This window comes from Diadema setosum, chromosome 12 (genome assembly GCF_964275005.1).
Source record: "Diadema setosum chromosome 12, eeDiaSeto1, whole genome shotgun sequence".
In the NCBI taxonomy this organism is placed as follows: domain Eukaryota; kingdom Metazoa; phylum Echinodermata; class Echinoidea; order Diadematoida; family Diadematidae; genus Diadema; species Diadema setosum.
In genome coordinates this window covers 21,479,731-21,503,256 of record NC_092696.1, presented here as the reverse complement: position 1 = coordinate 21,503,256, position 23,526 = coordinate 21,479,731, and the positions used below count along the sequence as shown (strand labels likewise).

The following is a 23,526-nucleotide window of genomic DNA, read 5'->3' as shown; positions in this document are numbered from 1 at the left end:
CACTGAGAACAAGCCAGGAGGAAGAGGAGAAGAAGAAAAAAAGAAGGAAAAATCTTGTTCCATTGCATGAACCGAGATCAGTCACTTCTGTATCACAAAACACCTTTGATAACAACAGGCATGGTCTCAGCCATGGCCTATTTTATTTTGTTATCATTTTTTCCCAATTATTAGAAAAGTCCTTTATAGGGTAGCTAATAATTCATTTCAAGGGGTTTATATTGGAAGAATTTGATCGCAAAATGTGTCAACTCCATTCTTGACAAGTTCAGATATTTGTGATTAAACCTGCGAAAAAGCGCTGAAAATAAAGAAAATATGGGATACTTCCGATCATTACTAAAAAATAAATGCAACAAGTTAAAGATCAGTGGAAAGCAAGGTTTAATTTTGCGCTCATCTGATGATGAACTTACTTTTATGTTCGAAAATGGCACTTAAACCGGTTTGCATGCACATTCTTCATGACAACCATGCATGGTGCCATGCTTTGAGTTTAATTAATACTTGTAGCCCATTGACGTAATGTACCTGATATATAACTTAATCATGGGACTATTACCCAAAACTGCTATTTATGTAGTTTTCATTCACATACCACCTATCAATTGAGACATCTGTCATCTACTTTTCTTACATTTTCCCCCCAAGTTCTAGTAATTGAATTGCTCCTTTGTACACTTAACTTTTTGTGTATCTCTCCGAGTGCCACTCCAATCTCTTGTCCATAGGTGTGTGTGTGTAAAATCTGTACACATTTGACTCATTGGCACAGAAGGGAATTAAAGACATTCTTTAAAAGGGATGACTGAATAAAATACAGGTATAATTACCTGTATTCTTATCATCATATTCGGTATATAATTGCTGTCAAAATCATTCCCATCTTGTAAATCGAGAATACAGCTATTGTACAGGGTACTAGCCCACATTTGCAAACCCACAAAAATCAAAACTGCATAAAACAAGTCCAATATGACTTCAAGTACAAGTTATAACAGTAACATACCTCACCTGTCGCTCTTTGTCTATACCATTCGATAAAAGAGAGAAAATCATCGTTTTAAAATCAATTTTCAAACCGGGTCAACCCGACCCAAAATCGAATTACGAGCACGGGCTATAGCTACGTACATTGTACATGTAACACGTACGTGGACCGGAGCTAGCGAGCGTTATACGCATGCATACGGATTACGGTGCATTTTCATTTATTTTTATGAAAGTAATGGACTAATTGGAACAAATTTTGCACAGGTGTTACTGCAATCATACCCAAACTCCATGCTAACTATGAGACCAATTGCTGCAGGTTTACAAATGTGGGCTAATACCTTTAAAGCCCCCTAACCCCTGCTCTGAGGCACATTGTGCACACCAGAGTGCACCTGGCCACCATACAATTAAGTTAAGATTGGAGAACTTTCATCTGAATTATGACGAAAAGCAAAGAAAGTTCCAGCAGTGTCCATGGGATATTAAAGAGTTACAATGAATTAACACACCATATCATACTCCACATAAATTATGCACACACAATCACTTTACATTTTAAAAAATCTGTACAGAGCAGAATGTATTTATTTCACAAGTTGCCTCTACAAAGATGGCCAAATAAAAACAAAAAGAAAAGGTCATCATGTAATTATCAATTCAGTATATTCTATCAGCAAAAGTAAACATGTGACTACAGACTCTGATGACAATAATGTGGTGTGTACAAGGATTTCCTGGCAGATCTATGCAACGTAGTTCAACAGGACTCTTTAACAAGAAGGAAAAAAAATACAAATAGCTTGTACAGTGGCATTAAAGTCATAGTCAATCTTGAAGTCAGCACAATAATATAATAAGTAGAGGAGACCAGACCAAAAGTCCTCATCAACAGCCAGACTTACAACAGAAAGAGCTTTCAAAATTTTCGACCGGTTCAGCAACTCCAACTGTGTGAATGTCTGTTGTCTAGCTGTTGCCTAATTCTCGCTACAGTAATGCAATTTATCAGAAGTATAAGCATACTACCTTCGCCTTTTGAGGTCATTGCTAAAGTGAGCATCAACCCCATTGTCGAATTAACACATTTCCTACCAGATTTTGATATTTCAGCAGACTTTATATAGGCTCTACCACATTACCACAGGTTATAGGGTTAAAGTGTACCAATACCCTGGAGATAAAATTTGTGTACAGCTAGAATACACACAAACAGCCATAATTCACCTGTAATAACCCCTGAAAGTATAGATATTTTGATAAATCAGATCATGTCTCTATAACAATTTGGCACTTATGCTCCGCGCTTGTAAGTTCTGCTCCGCAAACGCTTTTTCAAACATTTTTACGAATAATATTGAGATTCCATGTCGATCAGTTAGCAAGGTACACATGTATTGATCTAAGTACAAGCACGCATTGCATATCACTATCCTTCAAGATGTATTTGGAATAAAATATTGATAGCGTAATAATTCAATTGAAAGCGTTGGGTGATTGACTAGTCCATTTCAAGTCATTTTTGTTTTTGTATGCTCTTTAAAAAATTTACATGTAAACCCCATTAAATAAAAATTTCAGTGACAAAAAAAGTATAATAGTTTGCAGAGGGCTTGTCCTAAGTATATTCTACAAATATAGCAAACATAATAGTCACCCACAGGGTATTGGTACACTTTAAGAGCTTTGCCCCTTTGTGTCTGAGAAATGTCTAGATTTTTTTTTTTTTTTGCACAGGCAGCCTTGAATAAAAACTATTTCCCCTCAATCCACCCAGCCTGTCAACTTCTCATAAAATTATCTTCTCACCAAGAGGGACAAAAAGAATAGAAATGACAAAGAACATGTCGGCAGAAAAACAACAGAAGGGCTGAAAGTAAGACTATTGAATACTGCTGAAGTGACTTAGAACAAAGACTTTCAAAAATAAAAATCATACAAAACAGATCTTAAAAAACCTATGCGATAAAAGCCCTCTTTTTCCCCTACATTTCCGTCTGTCAGGTGAACACGTAGAATTATATATTATGATCTTGGCAAACTACCATGTTTGTTCTCTTCAAATGGCAACTAAGATCTAATTTTTACTCAAGATTTTATCATTTACAAACACATACAACAAATCAGTGGAACTTGTATCACATCTAAGCACACACACATTACACACACACAAACTGCACATGCACTGTACGGCATGCAGCTGTATACACGGGCATTTTAGACCGTTCATGAGAGGTGATTACGTTCTAAACCATTTTTTTTTTCTTTTGAAGTAAAACTTCACTGCCAGAAAGAAAATGCCAGGCTGCCGAAGGTAACAACAAAATTCTCATACCCACATTTTGTAAGGGCACCCCTACATTTTGTATCAGATATGCCATACAATTTTCAAAGTGAATACATGTACAATAGGTACTCATACAAACTACAGAGGACAATCTTTAATTCTGGATTCTTTCAAGGGTAGAAAAGTCCTGTGATCTTGAGTACTATTTTTTTTTTTTAATACCAGCTTGACTGAAAACAGCAAGATATTTTCACGTCATGAAATTTTTGCAATTTGGAGCCGACAACCATTTTCATGGAATGAAATTTTTGCAAATCGCCACTGACATTTAGTGGATATAGTGTAGACAAGAACTTTTGTGCGCACTTTAATTTTACAAATATTGCGAAATTAAATTACATGCAAACATTTCTGGTTTGACAGTGCCCTAGGGCTCACGGCTCATTAGTGTTCAAAAATTTTACCTAGCATACACAGTTTGGTAGCGATAACGATAGGGCCATGAACATTTACACTGAAACACTGCAAGACTTAGGCCCCGTTGCAAGAAAGTTGCAATCAATTGCAAATAATTGCTAATTTTGAAATAACCATTCTGATTGGCTCAGGGTCTGCCCTATTAAGAAGACATGCATGCAACAATGATTTTGATTGGCCAGTGACAATCAGTTGCAAGTTGCAATTGATTGCAACTTTCTTGCAACACCGAGGCACAAAAGCAGCATGGAGCCTGGACAGAGGATTGAATTCTTGCCAGCTTCAATTTTGCAGGATTTTCGAAAGGGAATTACCCTCGTTGTTAGCATTCACTCCATGTATACAACTTAATACATCAGACATGTCAACGTGCATTCGTTCTTCTGGGTAGCCTAGTTGTGAAGAAGTAAGTAACAGTCCATTTGCTTCAAGGATAATTGCCCCAGGGAGGCATTTTTGATTCACAGAGCAAGGAAAGAACTGTGTGAGCACAAACACAAGCGTAATATGACAAGTTTTCTGTAACTAGTACACTGCCTGGCGTCATGTCAGAAAACACTGCATTCGGTGGATATCACAAACAAGAGTCACTTCACACCACACAGCTGTGTGCCATTGACTGCATAGTTCTCGACATTTTAATAATAAAATATGATGAAATTCCCACATTATTACACTCTATGGGAAAACTTTGCAGATTAACAGGATACAAAAGCCTTTTAACGCATTTTTATCAAACTCTTAATGCCCAGATGTCTACCAATACACAAGAATACAGAAGCAGCATTTTCCAAGACTTGCACCGTCCACTTGTCCATAAATGCATTACTTCAGTACTACCATAATCTCAGTGTAATATTATACAAATGATGCACAGGATAGAGTGCGTTAGTGGAGATGTAGCGCACTCGAGGGTATTTACAATTGTGAAACATGCACGAGGCGAAGCCGAGTGCATGTTGCACTACATTGTAAATACCCGAGAGTGAGCTGCATCTCCACTAACGTCACGAAATAATCCTGTGCATCATTTGTTTTATAAAATGGGTCGAAAACTAACAGCATTTTTCATGTACCTTTGTGGGTCAATACCAGTCAGCTACATGTAGCACTCGCTCAAGAGTCAAGATGTCCGAAGATGTTCGTACCAAACATTTACGCACGTCGCACTCGGAAATCCCGCACATATAAGTACTGTACGTATAAGAGTATACGTACGCCCGCCACATGTTATGCACAAGAAAGGCCGGCCGGCAGCCCGAACTAGAAGTTGTTTACAGGATTGACAGCGCGTATAGTAGCGCGCGACCCACTTGTAACAACTGATTGAGTGTGCACTGCTAGTGTAAACATTGTGACGTCAGGCCGTGCATGTTAGCGAGAAATTAACGCACGCACATGTGACTCATTTCAGCGCTTCCAATTGGCTACATTCTTGAACCCATTTTATAATTTGTTTTGTTTTGTTTTGTTTGTTGTTGTTGTTGTTTGTTTGTTTTTTTTTTTTTTTGGGGGGGGTGGGTAAATTGAATTCTCAAAGGGCTGTTGTGTGGTCTCAAAAGAGTTGGACAGGCATGATATTCATGCATATGATGCATCACGCGTTAGCCCGGGTACCACGTTGTGTAGCGCCACCTCACGTCCACTCGAAGACAGCCACAGAGAAATGCATGCACTATGTGTGCGTGTACAGTCATTCCCATGCCACTGCATGTGTGCATGGCACGCTGTGCTAGCAATAGCGTGTGCCTCAGTGCAGCGAAGTGCAGTGCAGTGCAGTGGCTAGCAAGCGCTAGCTCCAGCACCAAAATAATTTCCACTTTTTGACAACCCAGGGCACAACCTTTTATAAAAAATAAATAATTCAACAAAATGGCTGATTTTTATTTGGTACCCCGGGATACCATTTATGTCATCATATGTTGTATTCATGCTGTGTTTAACAGCAGAGTGCGTGTTAAACTCTCTTGTTGCCTTGGCATTTTGTGTGCTAGAGCATTATCTCCAGCAAATCAATTGGACTATAAAAATAATCATAATCATTGGAGAAAGTTCTGTTCGATCCCAAGCTACCATTCAGAAGAATATTGTACATAGTCCCATATATTCATGTCTCTGTTAGGATTAAACATGGGTACTTGGTCCTGCAGCTTACTGTAACACAGTTTTGTTTATGCTGTTCAACAGAAGCTTGAACAACATAGGCCCTGATCCATTATCACCACATTTGTTACATGTGACCATAAATAGCAAGTTGTAGGCAATATCTTTTGGCCACATTTTTTGTTTTGCACACATGCCTAGGCATTTGCGCTGAGTTCAACACCTCTGCCAGTTCCAAGCAGATACATGTAGTTGCTTGCTGGAACCTGCTGGGTCAGCAGTATAAATCGTAAGCAGGGCCATTGTAGAATGGTTCACATCTAGACAACCCTGCCATAAATGCAGTGGTTACAACAGACTGTTAGCTAAAAAAAAACCAAATAAACAAAGCAAAAAATGACTTTAAAAAATATCTCAGGATGGACAAACAACTTTACCACAGCTTTCTTACATATCTCAAGTAAGTTTTGTCATGGCAGACCACTTTGGATAACTGAGTAATACCAGAAATTTGACACATATCAAGGTTGCAGTATCAGCATATTGATACACCATGGCAACTTAGGGAATATGAGAGGAAAACACATATTTTCATTGCAACAAATGCATATATCACAATAATTTACAGTCTTTACGCCACATCGCTAATGGCCCTCCGGTGGCCGTACTTGCCCCCTTTTGCACCACCCGCATTCACTGCCCTACTCTGGCATAGGATGAAAGTGACAACGCGATGTTATTCTTCCCCCCCCCCCCCCCTTCACAATAAGCATAAATGTATCATTCATGAATGTATGTCAAACATATGTTGCTAGGATGCTGCACAAAGTACAGACTTCTCTGACACACACATCTCACATTTCAATGAGCATTTCAGTTGAACACTATGCATGCATGTACAACATGGTGGGTCCAAATTAATACTTCAGGATTAGCTAAATTGTTACTTTCTTCCGTTTACCACAGTAGGGCAGTGATTCTTTCTCTTTTCTCTCTCTCACTCTCCTTCTATCAATCTCTATTTCTTTCTGTGGCACTGAGGAGTCCAAATTTGTCCATGTGACAACCACGGCAATACTGGGGTGCAGTCTCTCCGTTCAGTTCAAACTTGGTCCTCTCTCTCCCTGATAATGAGGGCGCCGTCTCCCAGTAGGGCAAAAAAAAAAAGAAAAAAAGAGTCATACTATCAGCACCGGTGGCTTTCCTTTAGTACCGCCTGCCCCTGCCACGCCCCCTGTTGCGATTCCAGCCCCCACGATTCCTCTGGTTCCTTTGATTGCCTCCTACGCACCACAGATAACGAAAAGTAATGGAAAACTTTCAGTTTCAGTGACACAGTTTGATTTTATATCCGCATTTTTTCCATGAAAATCATACATAATTTACGGGTCGCGTGCAGTGTATTTTGAACAGAAATGTGCATTATAAATTCAATAACAACCTTTAAAGTATTTTAATACAGTGAAATCAAAGATATAAAAACTAGAAATGTCGCTACGGCGACTGGTGTATGCCTCCGCCATAATACATGGTTCTCCTAATAGGTCTATAGTACAATGTCTTGACAATGTGTGATGACAGTTTCACACAATTGGCAAAATATTAAAATGACAGGTTTGCCACAAATGTGCTGAATGTTCACTTTCCTAGAACTAGGTTCAATTGGATGAATGATTAAAACGTCAGAGTGCAGGTATTTGGGGGAACTGATGATTTTCACTTGACTTTTGACCCTTTTACAAGTTTATGCATTGAGTAATTTTCAAGGTATTGAGAAAAAGTATAATTTCAGTATCAAATGGTAAAATAGTATTATCGAAACCTGGCCTTTGACCTTTGACCCCACAGTTCCAAAGAGAATCACTGTTAGGTAGAACATGCATAAATATGTAAGTTTCATGACAATACCTTGAGTTATTTTTGAGATATGGAGGAAAAAGTGCAATTTAGCACTTTCACTTGACCTTTGACCTTTTGACCTTTGACCTTTTGGCAAGAAACTTCCCACAGAATATATATTGGGTTATACATGCATACATCAAGTTTTAAAAAAATCCTTCAGGCATTGCATAAATGTAAGGAAAGTAGTTATATTTTGAGGAGTTGACCTTGACCTTTGACCCCTGACCTTTGACCCATGACCCCCAACTTCCCTAGATAATCACTGCCCATCGGTACAAGCATATATACTAAGTTCCATGAAGATACCTTGAACCATTTGCGAGATATGGAGAAAAACATGAAATTTCAATTTTTTTTTTTCACAAAATAACCTGTGACCTTTGACCTTTGACCCTGTGACCCTAAAATCCACACAAAGTATCATCCCCCAAGGATATACCCTCATACTAAGTTTGATGCAAAACCACCACACGGTTCTTGAGATATCGACAAAAACAAAACGGGACGGACGGACGGACGACCCGAAAACATAATGCCTCCGGCCACTTCGTTGGCGGAGGCATAAAAATGGAGGAGTCTGCCATTTTAAGCAGTTCCTGCTGTTCTTATTTTCATGAATTATGAAGTGTTGACTGATTAAAGTGCTAATATCTTGCATTCTGTCATGTAACACAAAAATTACAATGTTTATCAGCTGCAAGTAAGGAATAACAAACTCTATCTTATCTCTTTCTTCTTTTTTTTTTTAAAGCAGGATTATACCTTTTTCCTGTATGATTTGGAGACTACACCTTGCCATACTATAAATAAATTTGAAAAAAAAAAAAATCTGGTCTTTGCAAGGTGCTCAAATGTGCGCTCTCACACATCCACTGTAATTCCTACTGAAATTCTGCTTTACTCACCGTACGCATTGCCATAGTTTGCCTCGCCACCAGAGGGCGCACTACCAGCCTTCTGGCTGTACTTGCCGCCGGGAGGGGTGTACATGGTCCTGTTCCCCCTCTTCTGGCCCCCGCCGCCACCGCCCCTGTTCTGGTTCTTCTTGGCTGGAGGGGACCCGTCTGAGAATGTGATGGGTGTGATGTTGCCCCTCTTTTGACTGTACACCAAGAGACAAAGACAGAGAGATAGAGACAAAAAAACAACAACAAACAAACAAACAAAGACAGGTTAAGAGAGAAAGAAGCAGAAAAAAAGATATGGAGAAGAAGGGGTAGAGATAGACAGAGAGAGAGAGAGAGAGAGAGAGAGACAGCAATAGACAGCGAAGAAATGACAAAAAGTAAGTAAAACTACAAAAGCAAATTATAGTCAATGCAATATATGAACCTCCTCTTCCTTTCCTTATTTTCTTCTTCTCTTCTTCTCCCGCACTGTGCAAAAAACCTCCTACATTAAACTCGCACCTTTGCGGTGGGCTCTCGTAAGGCAAAAAAAAAAAAAAATTGTTGCATTGGCGTAACCCGCCCGACCCTAAAAATTCCGCCGACCCCATGTTTTTTTATTATTTTTTTTTGCTATCGATATCAAATATCTTGTTGATTGCAATCGCGATCGCACAAACCCGGAAGTGGAAACGGCTCTGGGGATATCGGATGTACGAGGGAGAGATCTAGCGCCTCGCATAGGCCTTCCTTGATCAGTACGTCATCTGTTTCCAACACGGACATGTACTCTAACAAGATTTATTCAGTGTATACGTAGCATTCAGACTGCGATGTATTGTGCACAGTTTTGCCATAGGTTTCTTGTGTGGAGAACTTACACGAATCTGTATATGTGGGACTGTAATAGAGATCGCCGTGTGCGATGAAAAGATCGTACATATGGGTCAATTTGCATCTATCTTATCTAAGTCAAAATAGTAAAATATGAAGTGAAAACATTCAGGATAGGGATTTCAACATCTTTAAATTCTGTGAAGGGGTATAATTCCAGTAATATCGGCCTCATAAATGATTTGTAGAATAGATGAACACAGCACATTCAGTGCAGCAGTTGTAACTGTTTACTGAGCTGAGCACGAGTTTTACACGTAAAATGCAGGTAGCAAAAAAACAACAACAAAAAAACAAAAAAAATCCGCCCGACCGACCCTATTTGAAAATCTCATGTTACGCCAATGCAACAATTTTTTTTTTTTTTGCCTAAGTAATGGATGTGGGCCTCGGGGCTTGAAAGAGTTTGTGAGATTAGTCCAAGTTAAATCTAAGGTGCAAACTAAAACACGGTTAATCACGCCCCAGTGACTACTTGAGAGATTTGACACCTGGCCATAATTGGAAGATGCCATAAGATAATGAGTTTTCTACATCTGGGAAAGTGTTGACTTTCCCAGATGAAGTCGTAAGATATCAAAATGAAGTCACAAGATATCAAAATATCTCTCGCATTCTGCCTGTACAGAAGTAGTTGCAAATGTGAGTGACACAGAAACATCCACATGGGATTATATTTACTGCATACTGCAATCGTATTCAAGAACTAGGATGGGTAAGGTACTATACAATCATTCAAAATTTAAAAAAATAAAAAAAATAAAAAATACCATTTTTGCTACTGTTGTATTATTGTCCCTGAGTGCAATGTAAGAGCATACCCCTCACTCCTCTCCTCCCCCTCCCCAAAAGTACTTGGTGATATGTATGCCACCACAGGTATTCCAATATGTTGCATGTCACTTTGAGCATGAATACAGATTGTATCTTGTCATTTAAAGGGATGATAATGAAGCTAGTCAATGGAGACAGATCATTCAGACAGTTTGTAGTAACTCACGCGGCCTGGTCTTTAGATGGCGGTGGCTGCTTGTTGACTGGTCTCCAGGACAAGATGATGGTGCTCTTGTATGAGGGCGGATTGTGGAATAGGTCCTAAGAGAGAAGGGCAGGATTATATGACAGTTATAAAGGAGACATCCAGATGATTTTTAGACTTTTACATTTGAACAATTATAAATTGGTTATACTGAGTACAGAGTTTCAGAATTTATAGTGATCAGGATGAGGAATAAGAGTGTTTTCAAAATTTATAACAAATTGCAATGAACAAGGATCATGACATGGCAGTCTCACCGTAAGAATGCATGACTTGGGGCTCAAGGAAGCAGAACAAAAGAAGAAGGCATGCATAGATTCTTCACAGGTGAACTTGTTGAGCATGCAGTATTGTAATGGAATTACACTGCTACATTTCTGAAATATGTGAGGCTCTGATGTCATCAACACTGTTCAGTGTAATTTGTACAAGATTTTCAGTTTATTGGTTTCTCTGCTCAAGGACTACGATAAATTCCACGAATCTATACATGGAACTGTCAATTTATGTACTACATGATGTGAAATTATGAAAATTGTCTGGAATGCCTACATCATTCAAATTGGAAGTTTGCTGGTAAAAGAAAAAGAATATGAGCAAGAGGTAAAGTCAGGACTCTCTGTCATTTCAGTTGTTAATGTTATCAATTTACACATCTGCAACCTTGGTCAGACTGAGTGAAATTGTGCAAGAAGGGGAGGGAGAGAATTACCTTTGTGAGAATGTCAATGTTGGATGTGATCCTGAGGGCAACGACCTTCAGTTTGTTCTCCTCTGTCTTCAGCTCTTCGCCAGACTTCCCCTGGAGGGCCAGACGCAGCTGGCGCTTGTACATCTGAACGCCCCGGGCAAAGTACTGCAGCCTGCATTGATACATGGGGCATTGAATGAGGAGGTGTTTCACACATTTACCAACATGGATGCAATTCACACTCAACAACATAGATAAACTGTGATGTCATGGTAAGAACACCCAAAAGAGCACATCATGAATTTGACATTAAGAAGTATCAGGCTAACAAAACAAGCCTGTTAGTAAACTTGTCTACATATATGTCTCATGATAACCTAGTTAGTCTTTTTTAAATTTTGCAATCAGACTTTAATAAAATTTCCTCCCCACAGCATAGTTGGCATAAACGGTACTCCAAGCAATGACGTCACAAGAACAAAATCAAGACCAGTAAATGATGTAATCACTGTTTCATAACCACATTATGCAACACGCTACTCCCATCCCCCTTCTTAATGGCTTTTACTGTACTTGGGACTTCAGAGACTTTGTGTTTTACGGGCTCCAAGCAAATTGATCATCCGTTGAGCCATCCACTAACCTGATTCTGAAGTCCTTCAGCCGCTCTGCGTGCTCCTCCCCAGTGAGGAACTCCGGTGTCCTCCTGGCCAGCTGGTGGAAGGCGAACATCAGGCACTCCACATAGGAGAACTGGAGCTGGGGGCCCTCAGGGGTCTCACTGTTCTCATTCTCCTCACCCTCAGCAGGAGGCAGGGGCATGTAGTCCTGCAGGGGTAGGGCATGGAGGAAAATTTACAGTGCGTCTGTTGAGAATGAGAAGGGCGTTAAGTGGTCTTGAACACTATGGGTTTAGCGGCAACTTAAGCCCTTATCATTCTCAACCGACGAGTGAGTGACAAATACTGTAAAAGCACAAATGTTTGCATACGTGACTCTTTGAAGCGCATTCATGTAGCCGAGATATGCAAAAGTGAAATACATGTGAAAGTTCTTGTATACACAATACATTGAGTGCACGTGGCAATTCACAAAAGTTTCATGCTGCTATGAAAGGCTGTCGGCTCAAATTCGCAGACATTTAATGCCACGAATGTTTATGGTTTTACAGCATATAAAGCCCGCCGCACACTATATGATCAGACCAGTCGTACGACCTGAAGACCAGAAGTGTGACATCACAAGCCTTGTCAGTTTCCAGTCGTACGACTGGGTCTTAGTGCCAGTCGTAGAGATTTGACATGTTGAATTTCCACAACTGGTCATGGGCTTTCAGCCAATCATGATACAGTATTGTGCAAAGAGCATAGAAGCGCACACAATGTGCTCTGCGTACGCTTCCATACTTAGTAAACATTGGTAAAATGTACAGAAGTCAGAACGGTCGTAAACCTAGTTGTGTAGTCTTATCGTACAGTGTGCGTTGCCAGGTCATATGACCTGGGGGGGGGGGGGGTGCTTCATAAAGCTGTTTGTAAAGTTACGAACAACTTACGAGCGACTGGAGATCATTTCTTGTGCTGAATTATTGAAATTATCATAAGTATAGCACATCCAATCTGATCACCAGTCGCCTGTAAGTTGTTCATAACTTTACGAACAGCTTTATGAAACACCCCCTCTGGTGTCATGGTCTTGTAGTCATGAGTCGTACAGTGTGCGGCTTTAGTCTCCATGTCTCGGCTGCAGAACGCTTTTTGACTGCTTCACTCACCACCAGAACGTTGAAAAGGCGCTCCAGGTGGGGCTCGGCGGGCAGGTCGCCGCAGTTTGGCGCCATCTCCGCCACCAGCTTCAGCATCTCAAGCTTGGTGCTGTCCTTCTCCGTGTCTTTCTCCTTGTCCCCCTTCTCCTCCCCCTCCTTCTCACCCTCCGCCTCCGGCTGTGAGACGAGCTGGCTGAAGTTTGGCAGGACGTGCTCGCAGATGTAGGACACGAACTGTGTGGAGGGAACGTTTTTCTGCAGGACACACACAAGTGAAATAGATGAAAGTGAAGGACAGGCTGCTCAGTTCAAAAGAACAATGAATGTACTTCTCATTCTAGATGCATTATATGCAAACACAAAGCAGCACTAATTTGGCAACTTCACCCACAATACAACTTCGGTAGAGTGTGAGTGACCTTGCATAATATCATAATATCAACCAAGCTATTTGTACTCTACAAAGCAGAGAAGGGAAACAAACCAGTGTAGCAGCTCAACTTTCTCTGCTTCTCTCTCCTCCACAATCTCCTTCTCTCCGCTCCGATCTCTCCGTCTTTCCCACTCTCTCTCTCCTCCTCTCTCTGTGGGTCATTCCTCTCTGCTGGTTCTCCTCAAACAATCACTTTCTCTATCCTGTATTATCTCAGCAAACTCTCTAATGATGATTTGCGAGCCTCTGCTCGCCAGAGTGTCTGACAGCACGTACAAATTCTTAGTATTAATTCTCTCCTGTGGTTTGTCAACGGACACCACCCGACGTCCACTCGTCTTCTTAGGCTGCCGCTGTAATGTACATAAATAAGGCTGCCCATTGATAACCTCAAAACAAGGTAATCGCTTGTCAACACTGACCACTGCTTTGTAACCTCTGAGACCCCCTGTTTTCCTGCCTGATACCAGAGAGGCGAGTCCCTCTCTGCTGTTCTACATGTATAAATACCGACTGCTCTTTGTGTGAATATGCAGAGTGTGTTACAATTTCATCATGAGCTACTTGCTCCGACAACTCGCCTCGGTGCAGGGCCTCTAATAAAACATCCCTTCTACAATGTATGCCCGGAGTGTCTGATGTCTCTCGTTTTTCTATACAGTGTATCAACTTTAATCAGTGCATAGATGTTACAGTGGAGTGTTTACATGCAGACCTGCAAGACGGTCAAACACACAAACACACACATCATACCCCATCACTAAACCAGTAACAAAGCACACAAGCACAAAAAAAAAACCCACATTTTTCTATTTCAGAAGACATTGCCTCAAATTCACACTGGCTCTTGAAGTTCTGTTTAAATCTAAATCAATGTCGCTCCAGGTTATATTCTTATGACAAAATAATGCCTCCCGCACCATTCGGGTGCAGGCAAAAAAAAAAAACCCTCGCATTTGGATGAGCTCAAAATCGAAGTGCTTACCGAGAAGAAGGGCATGGCTTGCCGTACACACTGCATTAGTCTGTCAACACAGTCTGGGTCAGAATGCTGTGGATGAAAGAAAAATTGATGCAGTCAAATTTTCATGTTCCGCTACTGCAATACAGCTTTTCACTTTTCATCTGAGCAAATATAACTTTGTGCTATTCATTAAAGCAAATGCAAGGCAGATTTTTCTTTTTTAATTTACAAAAAAAAACAAAAAAATCAACAGAGTAGTAAATGACAGTGGTTGTTGGAAACCCCCATAATCATGATGATAATCATGATAATAATAGTGGGGGCAATGATGATGAAAATGATTGTGATGTCAAGGAAGATTGCAAAGAACATGAATCTGATGATGATATCAAGATCACAAGTAATTATGATCATGAGCATGATGATGATATTGATGAAGGTGATGGTGAGCAGTGTAATATTCATGATAATCATCATCATCACTCCAACCATGATAATGATGACGATGATAATGATGATGATAATGATGATGATGATGATGATGACGATATTGACACAAATAGTGAGTATTGCGGTGATACATGATTGAGGCGATTGAGGCGATATTGATATTGATGAAGGCAATGGTGATACGTGTGATATTCATGATGATGATCATCACGCCATTCATGATTTCGATAATGATGATGATGATGATGATGATGGCAATATTGACAAAGAAAACAGTGAGTATTGTGATGTTAATGATGATGATCATCATCATGGTTAATACAGCAATGATGATGTTCACACCTGGAATTCTGAAGCCAGGTCAGCCTGTTCTGTGACCAGCTCGAGAAGCTGCTTCCGTCCCTGGAGGGTCTGCATACTGGTCAGTCCGGTCAGCAGCTTCATGAAGAGGACAAACTCTTCACCGGTCACATCTGCCAGGACCTGGGAAAAGAAGGCGACAACAACAGCATGCAGCACAATGCCAGGATCACAGGGGCAATTCTCAGCTCGAACAAGAAACCTCTACTTTCATCTGAAGTGTTGGTGTATTGATGGTTACCATGTAGCTCTGCAAGGAGTCATAATTTGCAATTTTCCCCCCGTCCTCTGCAGCTTGTTTCACAATAAAAGTTACATATAAACATAATGGACGATGGTACTCAAGTTGAAGAGCAATTTATCAAAGATGAACACGGTACACAGAGAATCTGGAGCTGTCTGGTTCTTCCTTTCTTTCACAATCAATGAATTTCCTTGTTCAAACAGCAGTTTACGCTATTCCTCCAAGATACCCATCGCATCAAGCATACAATGTATAATGTTACACTGCAGCCGAGCCTTACATGTACAAGATAATGAAATGGATTTCAAGTCCCCAATGATAATACATGTAACCTCTAATAACCTCCTTATATAATTGATAACTGTCTATAATTCTTCCCCTGTTGGTGATATATTCTCTCAAAACATGTGAATTATCTGGTAACTCTGTAAAACATACACTTGACTACAATGAGTCAACCACAGTATCTACTGGTGGAAGGGTTATCTGGGGCAAGGCATTACAAAAAGAGATTTCACTCACTTGCCAAAATGAATCAAACACTTGCCCAATCATGTTATTTGTCAAGCAGCGAGATTTGCTTGCCCAGAGCTAACGGACAAGTCGGTATGTGGCATCTAGGCAGATTGAACGTTTCCATTGCATGAATGACGATAACTGTAGTCTTTTCTTCTGGTCACTTTATTGTTGGGTTTGCGAATGAAGACTACAATCAAGACACCCACAGTTAAATATGTACTATTCGCTTCAAGTTCATTATGTAGAGTGAGACGTACTGGTCACTGCATGCTATACAAAGCATGCGAGATAAAGTATGGGAAACCACTTGTGATGTGTGGAATATAGTGTATGGAAAGCCATGTGTGAGAAAATATCAAACACTAACCTCTTTCGATTTCTCGACCAGGAAGTCTTCCACTTCCTTGGGGATGCGCTCCGCTGGCAACCCTTGAATCTTGTTGCCGAGGAACTTGATGGCCCTGTCTCTGACTTTGTCTTCTCCTGACAGGATCTGGTTGAAGATTCCCCCAAGGGTGCCTGGCATAGGTATAAGCAAAAGAGTGATACAAATTGACACATATGACGAAGGCAACAATCACATAAGCTGGTAATTTGTGAACATATCAAGCCAGTTAGAATAATATCATTTGCAACCACACTTGTTGCTGAATCAGAACATTACTTTCAACCAAAATGCAAAAAACAAGCAAACATAGAAACAAATAACAAACTGAAACAAATACAAAAAGATTTTGAAAAAAAAATACAGGCTTTTACACTAGATATTTCTCCTGCATGCCGTAAATGGGCATTTAGGCCAGGTTTGCAAACTTTGAACACGCAATGGCACTTTCCCTGTGAGTTTTAGTCGCCCTGGGCAAACGGGCAAGTGAGGTCTGTAGCACCCCATCATACAAACCACCCTACCCCTAAAATGTAAAGTACCTTTGGCGTCTAAGTTGTACAGTGACATGAGGGCTGTTCTGACGATGTTTAGCTCTGGGAGGTCGTCCGACTGCAGCAGCTGCGTCAGGACGTCGGCGATGCGTAGCAGGTGGTCGGCGGAGTCACGACAGAGATTGGGTAGCTCTTTGATGGCTTGTCTCCGAATCTGTCGCAACATGCAGGGGTAAAAGGCTGTTTACTGCTCACTCAAGATTTTAGAGACTTAAGCCCCATTTTAACAGAATCTTTCTAACTAGAGCTATGACAACAATATCTGGGTAGTATCCGGGTAATCACATGAATGCAACAGCTTTGTCTGTCCATGTTACATACGTTATGCACTAGGTCCACAAATGATATAAAACAGCGTTTAATATAATTTAAGTGCTGTTTAATATTATCTTTTGTAATTAATATTTGGCCATTCAGTTGAAAAATAGCAAATTTTCAATGAGCATTCATTATTTGACCTTCATATATCATCAAATAGATTTCTGTCCAGTATTTCGTATGTTACACTGAAAAATGTTCATTTTGGCAAAAATCCTATGAGACTGCTTCTTTGGGGCAATCTGGTGGCAAATTTATCTCTCATTATAAGTGTTCTGATTACATTGTATTTGGGGTGATGGACATTAGAATCAGAAAATAACCCAACATCCTTAAAATGTACCCTTTAACTGTGGGAATGCTAGAAACTACAAATTATTGTAAAACCCACCATCGAGACATCATCTTCACAGAGATCCAGCTGGGCATTGATGGCCTGCTCTGCCATGCTGGGGAAGTGCTTGAAGAACTTGGGGATGAACTGAGCAGCCAGCTGCTTCTGGGGTGCATCTGCTCCCACTGCACTCAGGATGGACTTGTACTCCTTCTCATGCTGTATGTGAGTGGAGCGCCAAATACAATGGAAGCAAAATTAGACCCTACGTCTCATTAGAATGTGATGGATGTGGTTGACAACAAGTGATTTCACCATATTCCATATCCAGTATTTAAGCAACCTGCTAACATATACCACGAGATGCTCTAAAGACAATGTAGGTCCTATGGGTGATCTGTGGTATAGCTACTGTAAAGCATGATATTTTCGGGGCATGAAATTTTCGCGAATGGGAGCCGACGGAATAAAAAGCTTTTAAAAAAGGCTAGGAAAAGGGAGAAAAGGAAATGAAAGAAAGATATTTAAAAAAAAATGAAAAAAAATGAAATAAAAGGTTTACAAAATAGAGAGTTTACTAAAAGATAATGGAAGGGAAAAAAGAGAAACTAGCATTATAAAGGAAAGCATAAGGAAGAGATGGATATGTTTGTTCAAAGAAATGAGGAAAGCAAAGAGAAACAGCATAGATGTAGATTGAAAACAGAAAAGCACTAGGCAGAATAATAGAATCACAATGAGAGATGAATCAAAACTGGACTAAAAGCAGAGATGATTTGGGAAGGAAGGAAAGAATTATAAAGGTCTGCAGGCTGAAAAGGAAATGAAGAATAGGATTCATTACAATGACAAGAAAAAGATATTGGAGAGGATAGAAAAGGCAAAACCCTTGCAGTTGGAGGGAAAAACAACCCATGAAGAAAACAAAGAACAATCTAGAAAGTACAGTTAAATATGAAATTGAAAAAAGTTAGACAAGAGGAAAACCACAAAGAAATGATTGATAGGAAGGAAAGGGAAATTTAGGTATAGACCTAGAGATAGAGCAGAGTCTAGACTTCTACCTGAGAATTTGAGTGAGATGGACTTTCTAGCCTAAGTAAAATGAAAGTAACGTTAGAGAAAGTCATGTGGTGCAGCACACATTCGTGCATGCGCTCAACCGCCAACCGCTAACGCTAGAATTGGCCGAGAAAAACAAATTTAAGCTTTTCAAAAACACCACAGCACAGATAGAAAAAGTCCCTACACGTTGTATGTCGCTACATTCAGACAAAATGATCGACCCTGCCTTAACATGCGCTGAATGTATTCGTACTTTGCTTGCGCTTGTGTACGCGTACGGTCAGCACTGATTTCAAGAGAAAGAGATCGAGATTTTCGGATTTTCTGACAGTACACTTGTAAATATTAAAGGTGTTAAAACTTATGCACTTGTCAATGTAATGACTCACCCCACTACCCCCGGACATGGGTGCGTCATTTCCTCGTTTGGTCCGTCAAATTTGTGACCCAGGTGTTCGTCATTTTACCAGCTTTGTCCGTCAAATTTTTGACCGAGGGGTGCGTCAAAATCCCATCGTTGTCGGTCAAAATTTTGACCGAGGGGTGCGTCATGGTACGTCACTTGGCTATGGAAAATAACACGCATTTTTTGCACGCTACCGGATACACGTACCGCGAGTGAAATTACAGTGAGCGCTTTCCCGCGGCAAGTGAAAATCAAAGTCGGGAAGTGTTTTGGAATAAGAGGGAAAAATGCTTGCCAGAATCTGGCAAGCAAATAATTTAAAAGCCACCCTTTCTCCTTACATTTTCCCTCCAACAAACCCATGAAATCATGCATACTCAATCTCAAACCAGGGACTGTTCAGCAATGTAACAACTTAGTTCAACGCTGTTAGCTGTGCGAATCTCTACGTACAGTTACAGCGACTGGGCTGTATGTAGTTACTCGACTCGCGGGAATGCCGTGGCGTGGTGTGTACCTGCGCTGCAGCAGTATGCATCCACCGGACTAGCAATGGCCGCGCACACACAGCGAATCTGCACACACGTGATTGTCATGTATGGATTGCATGCACAGAATACATATTACTGTACCGAATATCGTAGCAGCAGCGTGATGTACGGTGAATGACGGTACGGTGCTTACAGGGCCATGGTAAGGGAAACTTGCCGAAACTTTTTCAAATTATGTTTACGAACCAAAAGAAAATGAAATTGCTTGAATAAAACGTATGCAAAAATCGTTTCAGTATTTGCGGGGGTGCGTCAAATGTACCGAGGATGTCCGTCAAAAAAGTGACCGAGGTGTGCGTCACTTTCAACGTGTTGTCCGTCAAAAAATTGACTGTGGTGTTCGTCACTTGCAGCGTTTTGTCCGTCAAAAAAGTGACTGTGGTGTCCGTCAAAAACCCCGTGTGGTCAGTCAAAAAATGACCATGACGCACCCATGTCCGGGGGTAGTGGGGTGCGTCATTACATTGACAAGTGCATTAACGTCTATTCGACTTTGGAGACTCAGATCCAGATGCAAGTAGGCTTGCCTGTTTTAGGTTACTGACTCAAGGTCAATAACTGTCAAGGCCAGTGTGAGTTTGTGCATGATGTTAGGAGATCATGATTTGACAATCAGGTGCGAAAGTACACCACTAGCACCAATTTTGGTGCAATTTGTTGGTTGAGTGGAATTCGAGTTATCTAACCAGTTACATGGATACGAAAGAACATTGGTACCATTTTGCTAAGGTGGCGGTGGGTAGGTCCTACTTAAGTAACATCATATCACAAAGGGTGGTAGGGCCTATGCCTGGACGGACCTACTCTGCCAGTGCAGTGGCCACTGCACGCACGCAAGGCAATGCCAGTGAATACTGGCGATTGACCGGGTAAACCCTTTAAGAAATACCTCATAGGCTTACTACGCGATCGTGACTGTGGCTTACTCTGGAGTTTCAGCCATGGAGCGGCGTGAAGACGAAAAAACTTTGATAAAATGAAACAAATCTGTACCTGGTTAGCATTTTCTCCAGCCTCTGCTAGGATTTCATAGTCCTTGTACAGCTGTTCCACTGTTGCCATGGCGAAAAATGTGAAGCTAATTGCTATAAATGTTGATAGTTGCTATCAGTTCTGAGTCAAATTAGACAAGATGCAGCACACGCCAACACGACTCTTCTCTTTTCTCTCTCTCTCGCTCGGTCGGATCTCTCCTTCTGCAAAATGCAAACAGCGCCATCGACGTTGAAGATTTTATATCAATTACGACTACATTGTACTGAGTACATAACGACTACAAACAGTACAATGTACCTATTTTAGGGCCTAGGTCCTATACAATGTAATTGTATTTTTCCTGAAAAAAAAAAAGTTGCAGAAACAAAGTAGAATATTAATTCTATTTGTAGGAAACCACGGGTCTCGAAAGATTAAAAAGGAAAAATGGCTCGGGCTGCCACCATTCCAAGAAGACAACTCCTATCAGAGGCGACTTCCGACGAGACTATTAAATGATTGAACTTGAACTTTGTTTACGTTCCTTTCTACATTGCACATAAGTATATCAATCAGAGGTAAATGTTTAATAGTACAATAAAAGACAAGGAAAGGCCTTTGGGAAGTATGGCTTGATTAATAAGGTCCCTCAAAAAGACCAAAAAAAAAAAAACAACAACAAACTTAATGAGCAAAAATAGTATTTACCGCTAACGAAGCTAACAGGTATTTTTGAAACAGGATGGTAACTATATTGAAACACACTCAAGCAAATTAAAAAAAAACAAGTGCCTGCGTGTAGAGGTGAACAAATAAGAAATTCATCAAATAATTCCTCTCAGAATTCAATGCTCTTTGATGTTATATGAGTAGGCTAGTTTCTAGTTATATTGCAGTAAAAGAAAAAAAAATCTGAATCGCATCTTAACCATGCCTAGCTGTACCATCTCTTTAACATAAATTTAATATAATGAAAAAAAAAATAGGCTTCAGGATGACTACTCAGAGTGCAACGAAAATATTCTGAGAATCCCGGCATGAATAATCACAAAATAATTAGGGGAGAGTGGGGTGAACTGGGACGCGGGAGAAGTGGGACACCTCTCATACCTCAAAGAAAAAAACAAAATGAACTAATCAGCCTTCAAGTCTTATCACCTGTTAGGCATTTGACATCAGAATACAAGCATATATGGTAACTGCTCTGCAACAGCTCTGCGGGAAAGTTTAATTCTGAATTATTTTTTCTGACACTTGTATAGTTTTTTTTTTTTTTTTTTTTTTTTTATGCCTCCGCAACGAAGTGGCCGGAGGCATTATGTTTTCGGGTCGTCCGTCCGTATACGTCCGTACGTCCGTCCGTCCCGTTTTGTTTTTGTCGATATCTCAAGAACCGTGTGGTGGTTTTACATCAAACTTGGTATGAGGGTATATCCTTGGGGGATAATACTTTGTGTGGATTTTAGGGTCACAGGGTCAAAGGTCAAAGGTCACAGGTTATTTTGTGAAAAAAAATTTGAAATTTCATGTTTTTCTCCATATTATCTCGCAAATGGTTCAAGGTTCCTTTAATTACATATTCCTTTAATTACATATACCAAGTAAGAAATAATCTCACATCCGCATCTGGGAATCTACACCCTACAAGCAATGCTTCTATGTAGATTCCTCATATTTCACATGTTTTATCGTCTTATAAGCTGTACTTGACAATTCATCCAGGCTTTTGTATTGTGATGTTTATGTTCTATGTATTTCTTGAAATGTGGAATATGGAACAATAAAAAACAAACAAAAAAAAGGTATCTTCATGGAACTTAGTATATATGCTTGTACCGATGGGCAGTGATTATCTAGGGAAGTTGGGGTCATGGGTCAAAGGTCAGGGGGTCAAATGTCAAGGTCAACTCCTCGAAATATCACTACCTTCCTTATATTTATGCAATGCCCGAAGGTTTGTTTTTTTTTAATTTGATGTATGCATGTATTACCCAATATATATTCTGTGGGAAGTTTCTTGCCAAAAGGTCAAAGGTCAAAAGGTCAAAAGTCAAGTGAAAGTGCTGAATTTCACTTTTTCCTCCATATCTCAAAAGTAACTCAAGGTATCAACATGAAACTTACATATTTATGCATGTTAAACCTAACAGTGATTCTCTTTGGAACTGTGAGGTCAAAGGTCAAAGGCCAGGTTTAGATAATGCTATTTTCCCATTTGATACTGAAATTATACTTTTTCTCAATACCTTGAAAATTATTCAATGCATAAACTTATAAAAGGGTCAAAAGTCAAGTAAAAATCATCAGTTCCCCAAATACCTGAACTCTGACATTTTAATCATACATCCAATTGAACCTAGTTCTAGGAAAGTGAACATTCAGCACATTTGTGGCAAACCTGTCATTTTAATATTTTGCCAATTGTGTGAAACTGTCATCACACATTGTCAAGACATTGTACTATAGACCTATTAGGAGAACCATGCATTATGGCGGAGGCATATCAGTCGCCGTAGCGATATATCTAGTTTTTTTTTTTTTTTTTGCATTCACTGTGAAGTACTTTCTGAATTCATCGTACGGCTTCAGCAGGCACTCAGCATGCTATATGTAGGCCTTATGACTGCAATAATTTGCATTAAAAGATTTTGAAAAAATTAGCTAAATTGTGATGTTAGCCGACATTTTGAATTTGTTGGGGTGCTGTGGTGAACTGGGACAGCATCACTGTCCCACTTCTCCCTGTATTCAAAGTTATGATAAAAATATTAAAGATTTTCTTATTATTTTTCTTTAAAATCTGGATGCTTTTAATGCGGGCTGTCTCTGATGGACCATAGGCCCTAATGGATCCCACGTCTTGCGATGAAACTCTTCGATGTGTGAATATTCACACACACACACACACACACGCACACACACACGCACAC

General features: G+C 40.1%; 1 protein-coding gene across 1 annotated transcript; it reads right to left on the bottom strand.

The window, feature by feature from the left end:
• Window positions 1-7,015: 7,015 nt before the first annotated feature.
• On the bottom strand, window positions 7,016-20,773 carry LOC140235678 (apoptosis inhibitor 5-like). The gene is made up of 12 exons (XM_072315698.1): window positions 20,615-20,773; window positions 17,657-17,818; window positions 16,936-17,101; window positions 16,376-16,527; window positions 15,228-15,368; window positions 14,457-14,522; window positions 13,048-13,293; window positions 11,917-12,101; window positions 11,295-11,445; window positions 10,544-10,638; window positions 8,668-8,864; window positions 7,016-7,143 (listed from the first exon to the last, which is right to left on the bottom strand). Exons 1-12 carry the CDS (start codon window positions 20,681-20,683, stop codon window positions 7,067-7,069), a joined length of 1,707 nt encoding a protein of 568 aa, XP_072171799.1. The 5' UTR covers window positions 20,684-20,773; the 3' UTR covers window positions 7,016-7,066.
• Window positions 20,774-23,526: the final 2,753 nt, after the last annotated feature.

Bases quoted from the DNA above. Each gene is read 5' to 3' on its own strand.
- LOC140235678 (XM_072315698.1), bottom strand. From the start codon at position 20,683: ATGGCAACAGTGGAACAGCTGTACAAGGACTATGAAATCCTAGCAGAG. The intron at 16,528-16,935 runs GTACTTTACATT...TACCTATGCCAG, and splicing joins GTACAACTTAGACGCCAAAG to GCACCCTTGGGGGAATCTTC. The intron at 10,639-11,294 runs GTAATTCTCTCC...CTTCTCTCTTAG, and splicing joins ACATTGACATTCTCACAAAG to GACCTATTCCACAATCCGCC.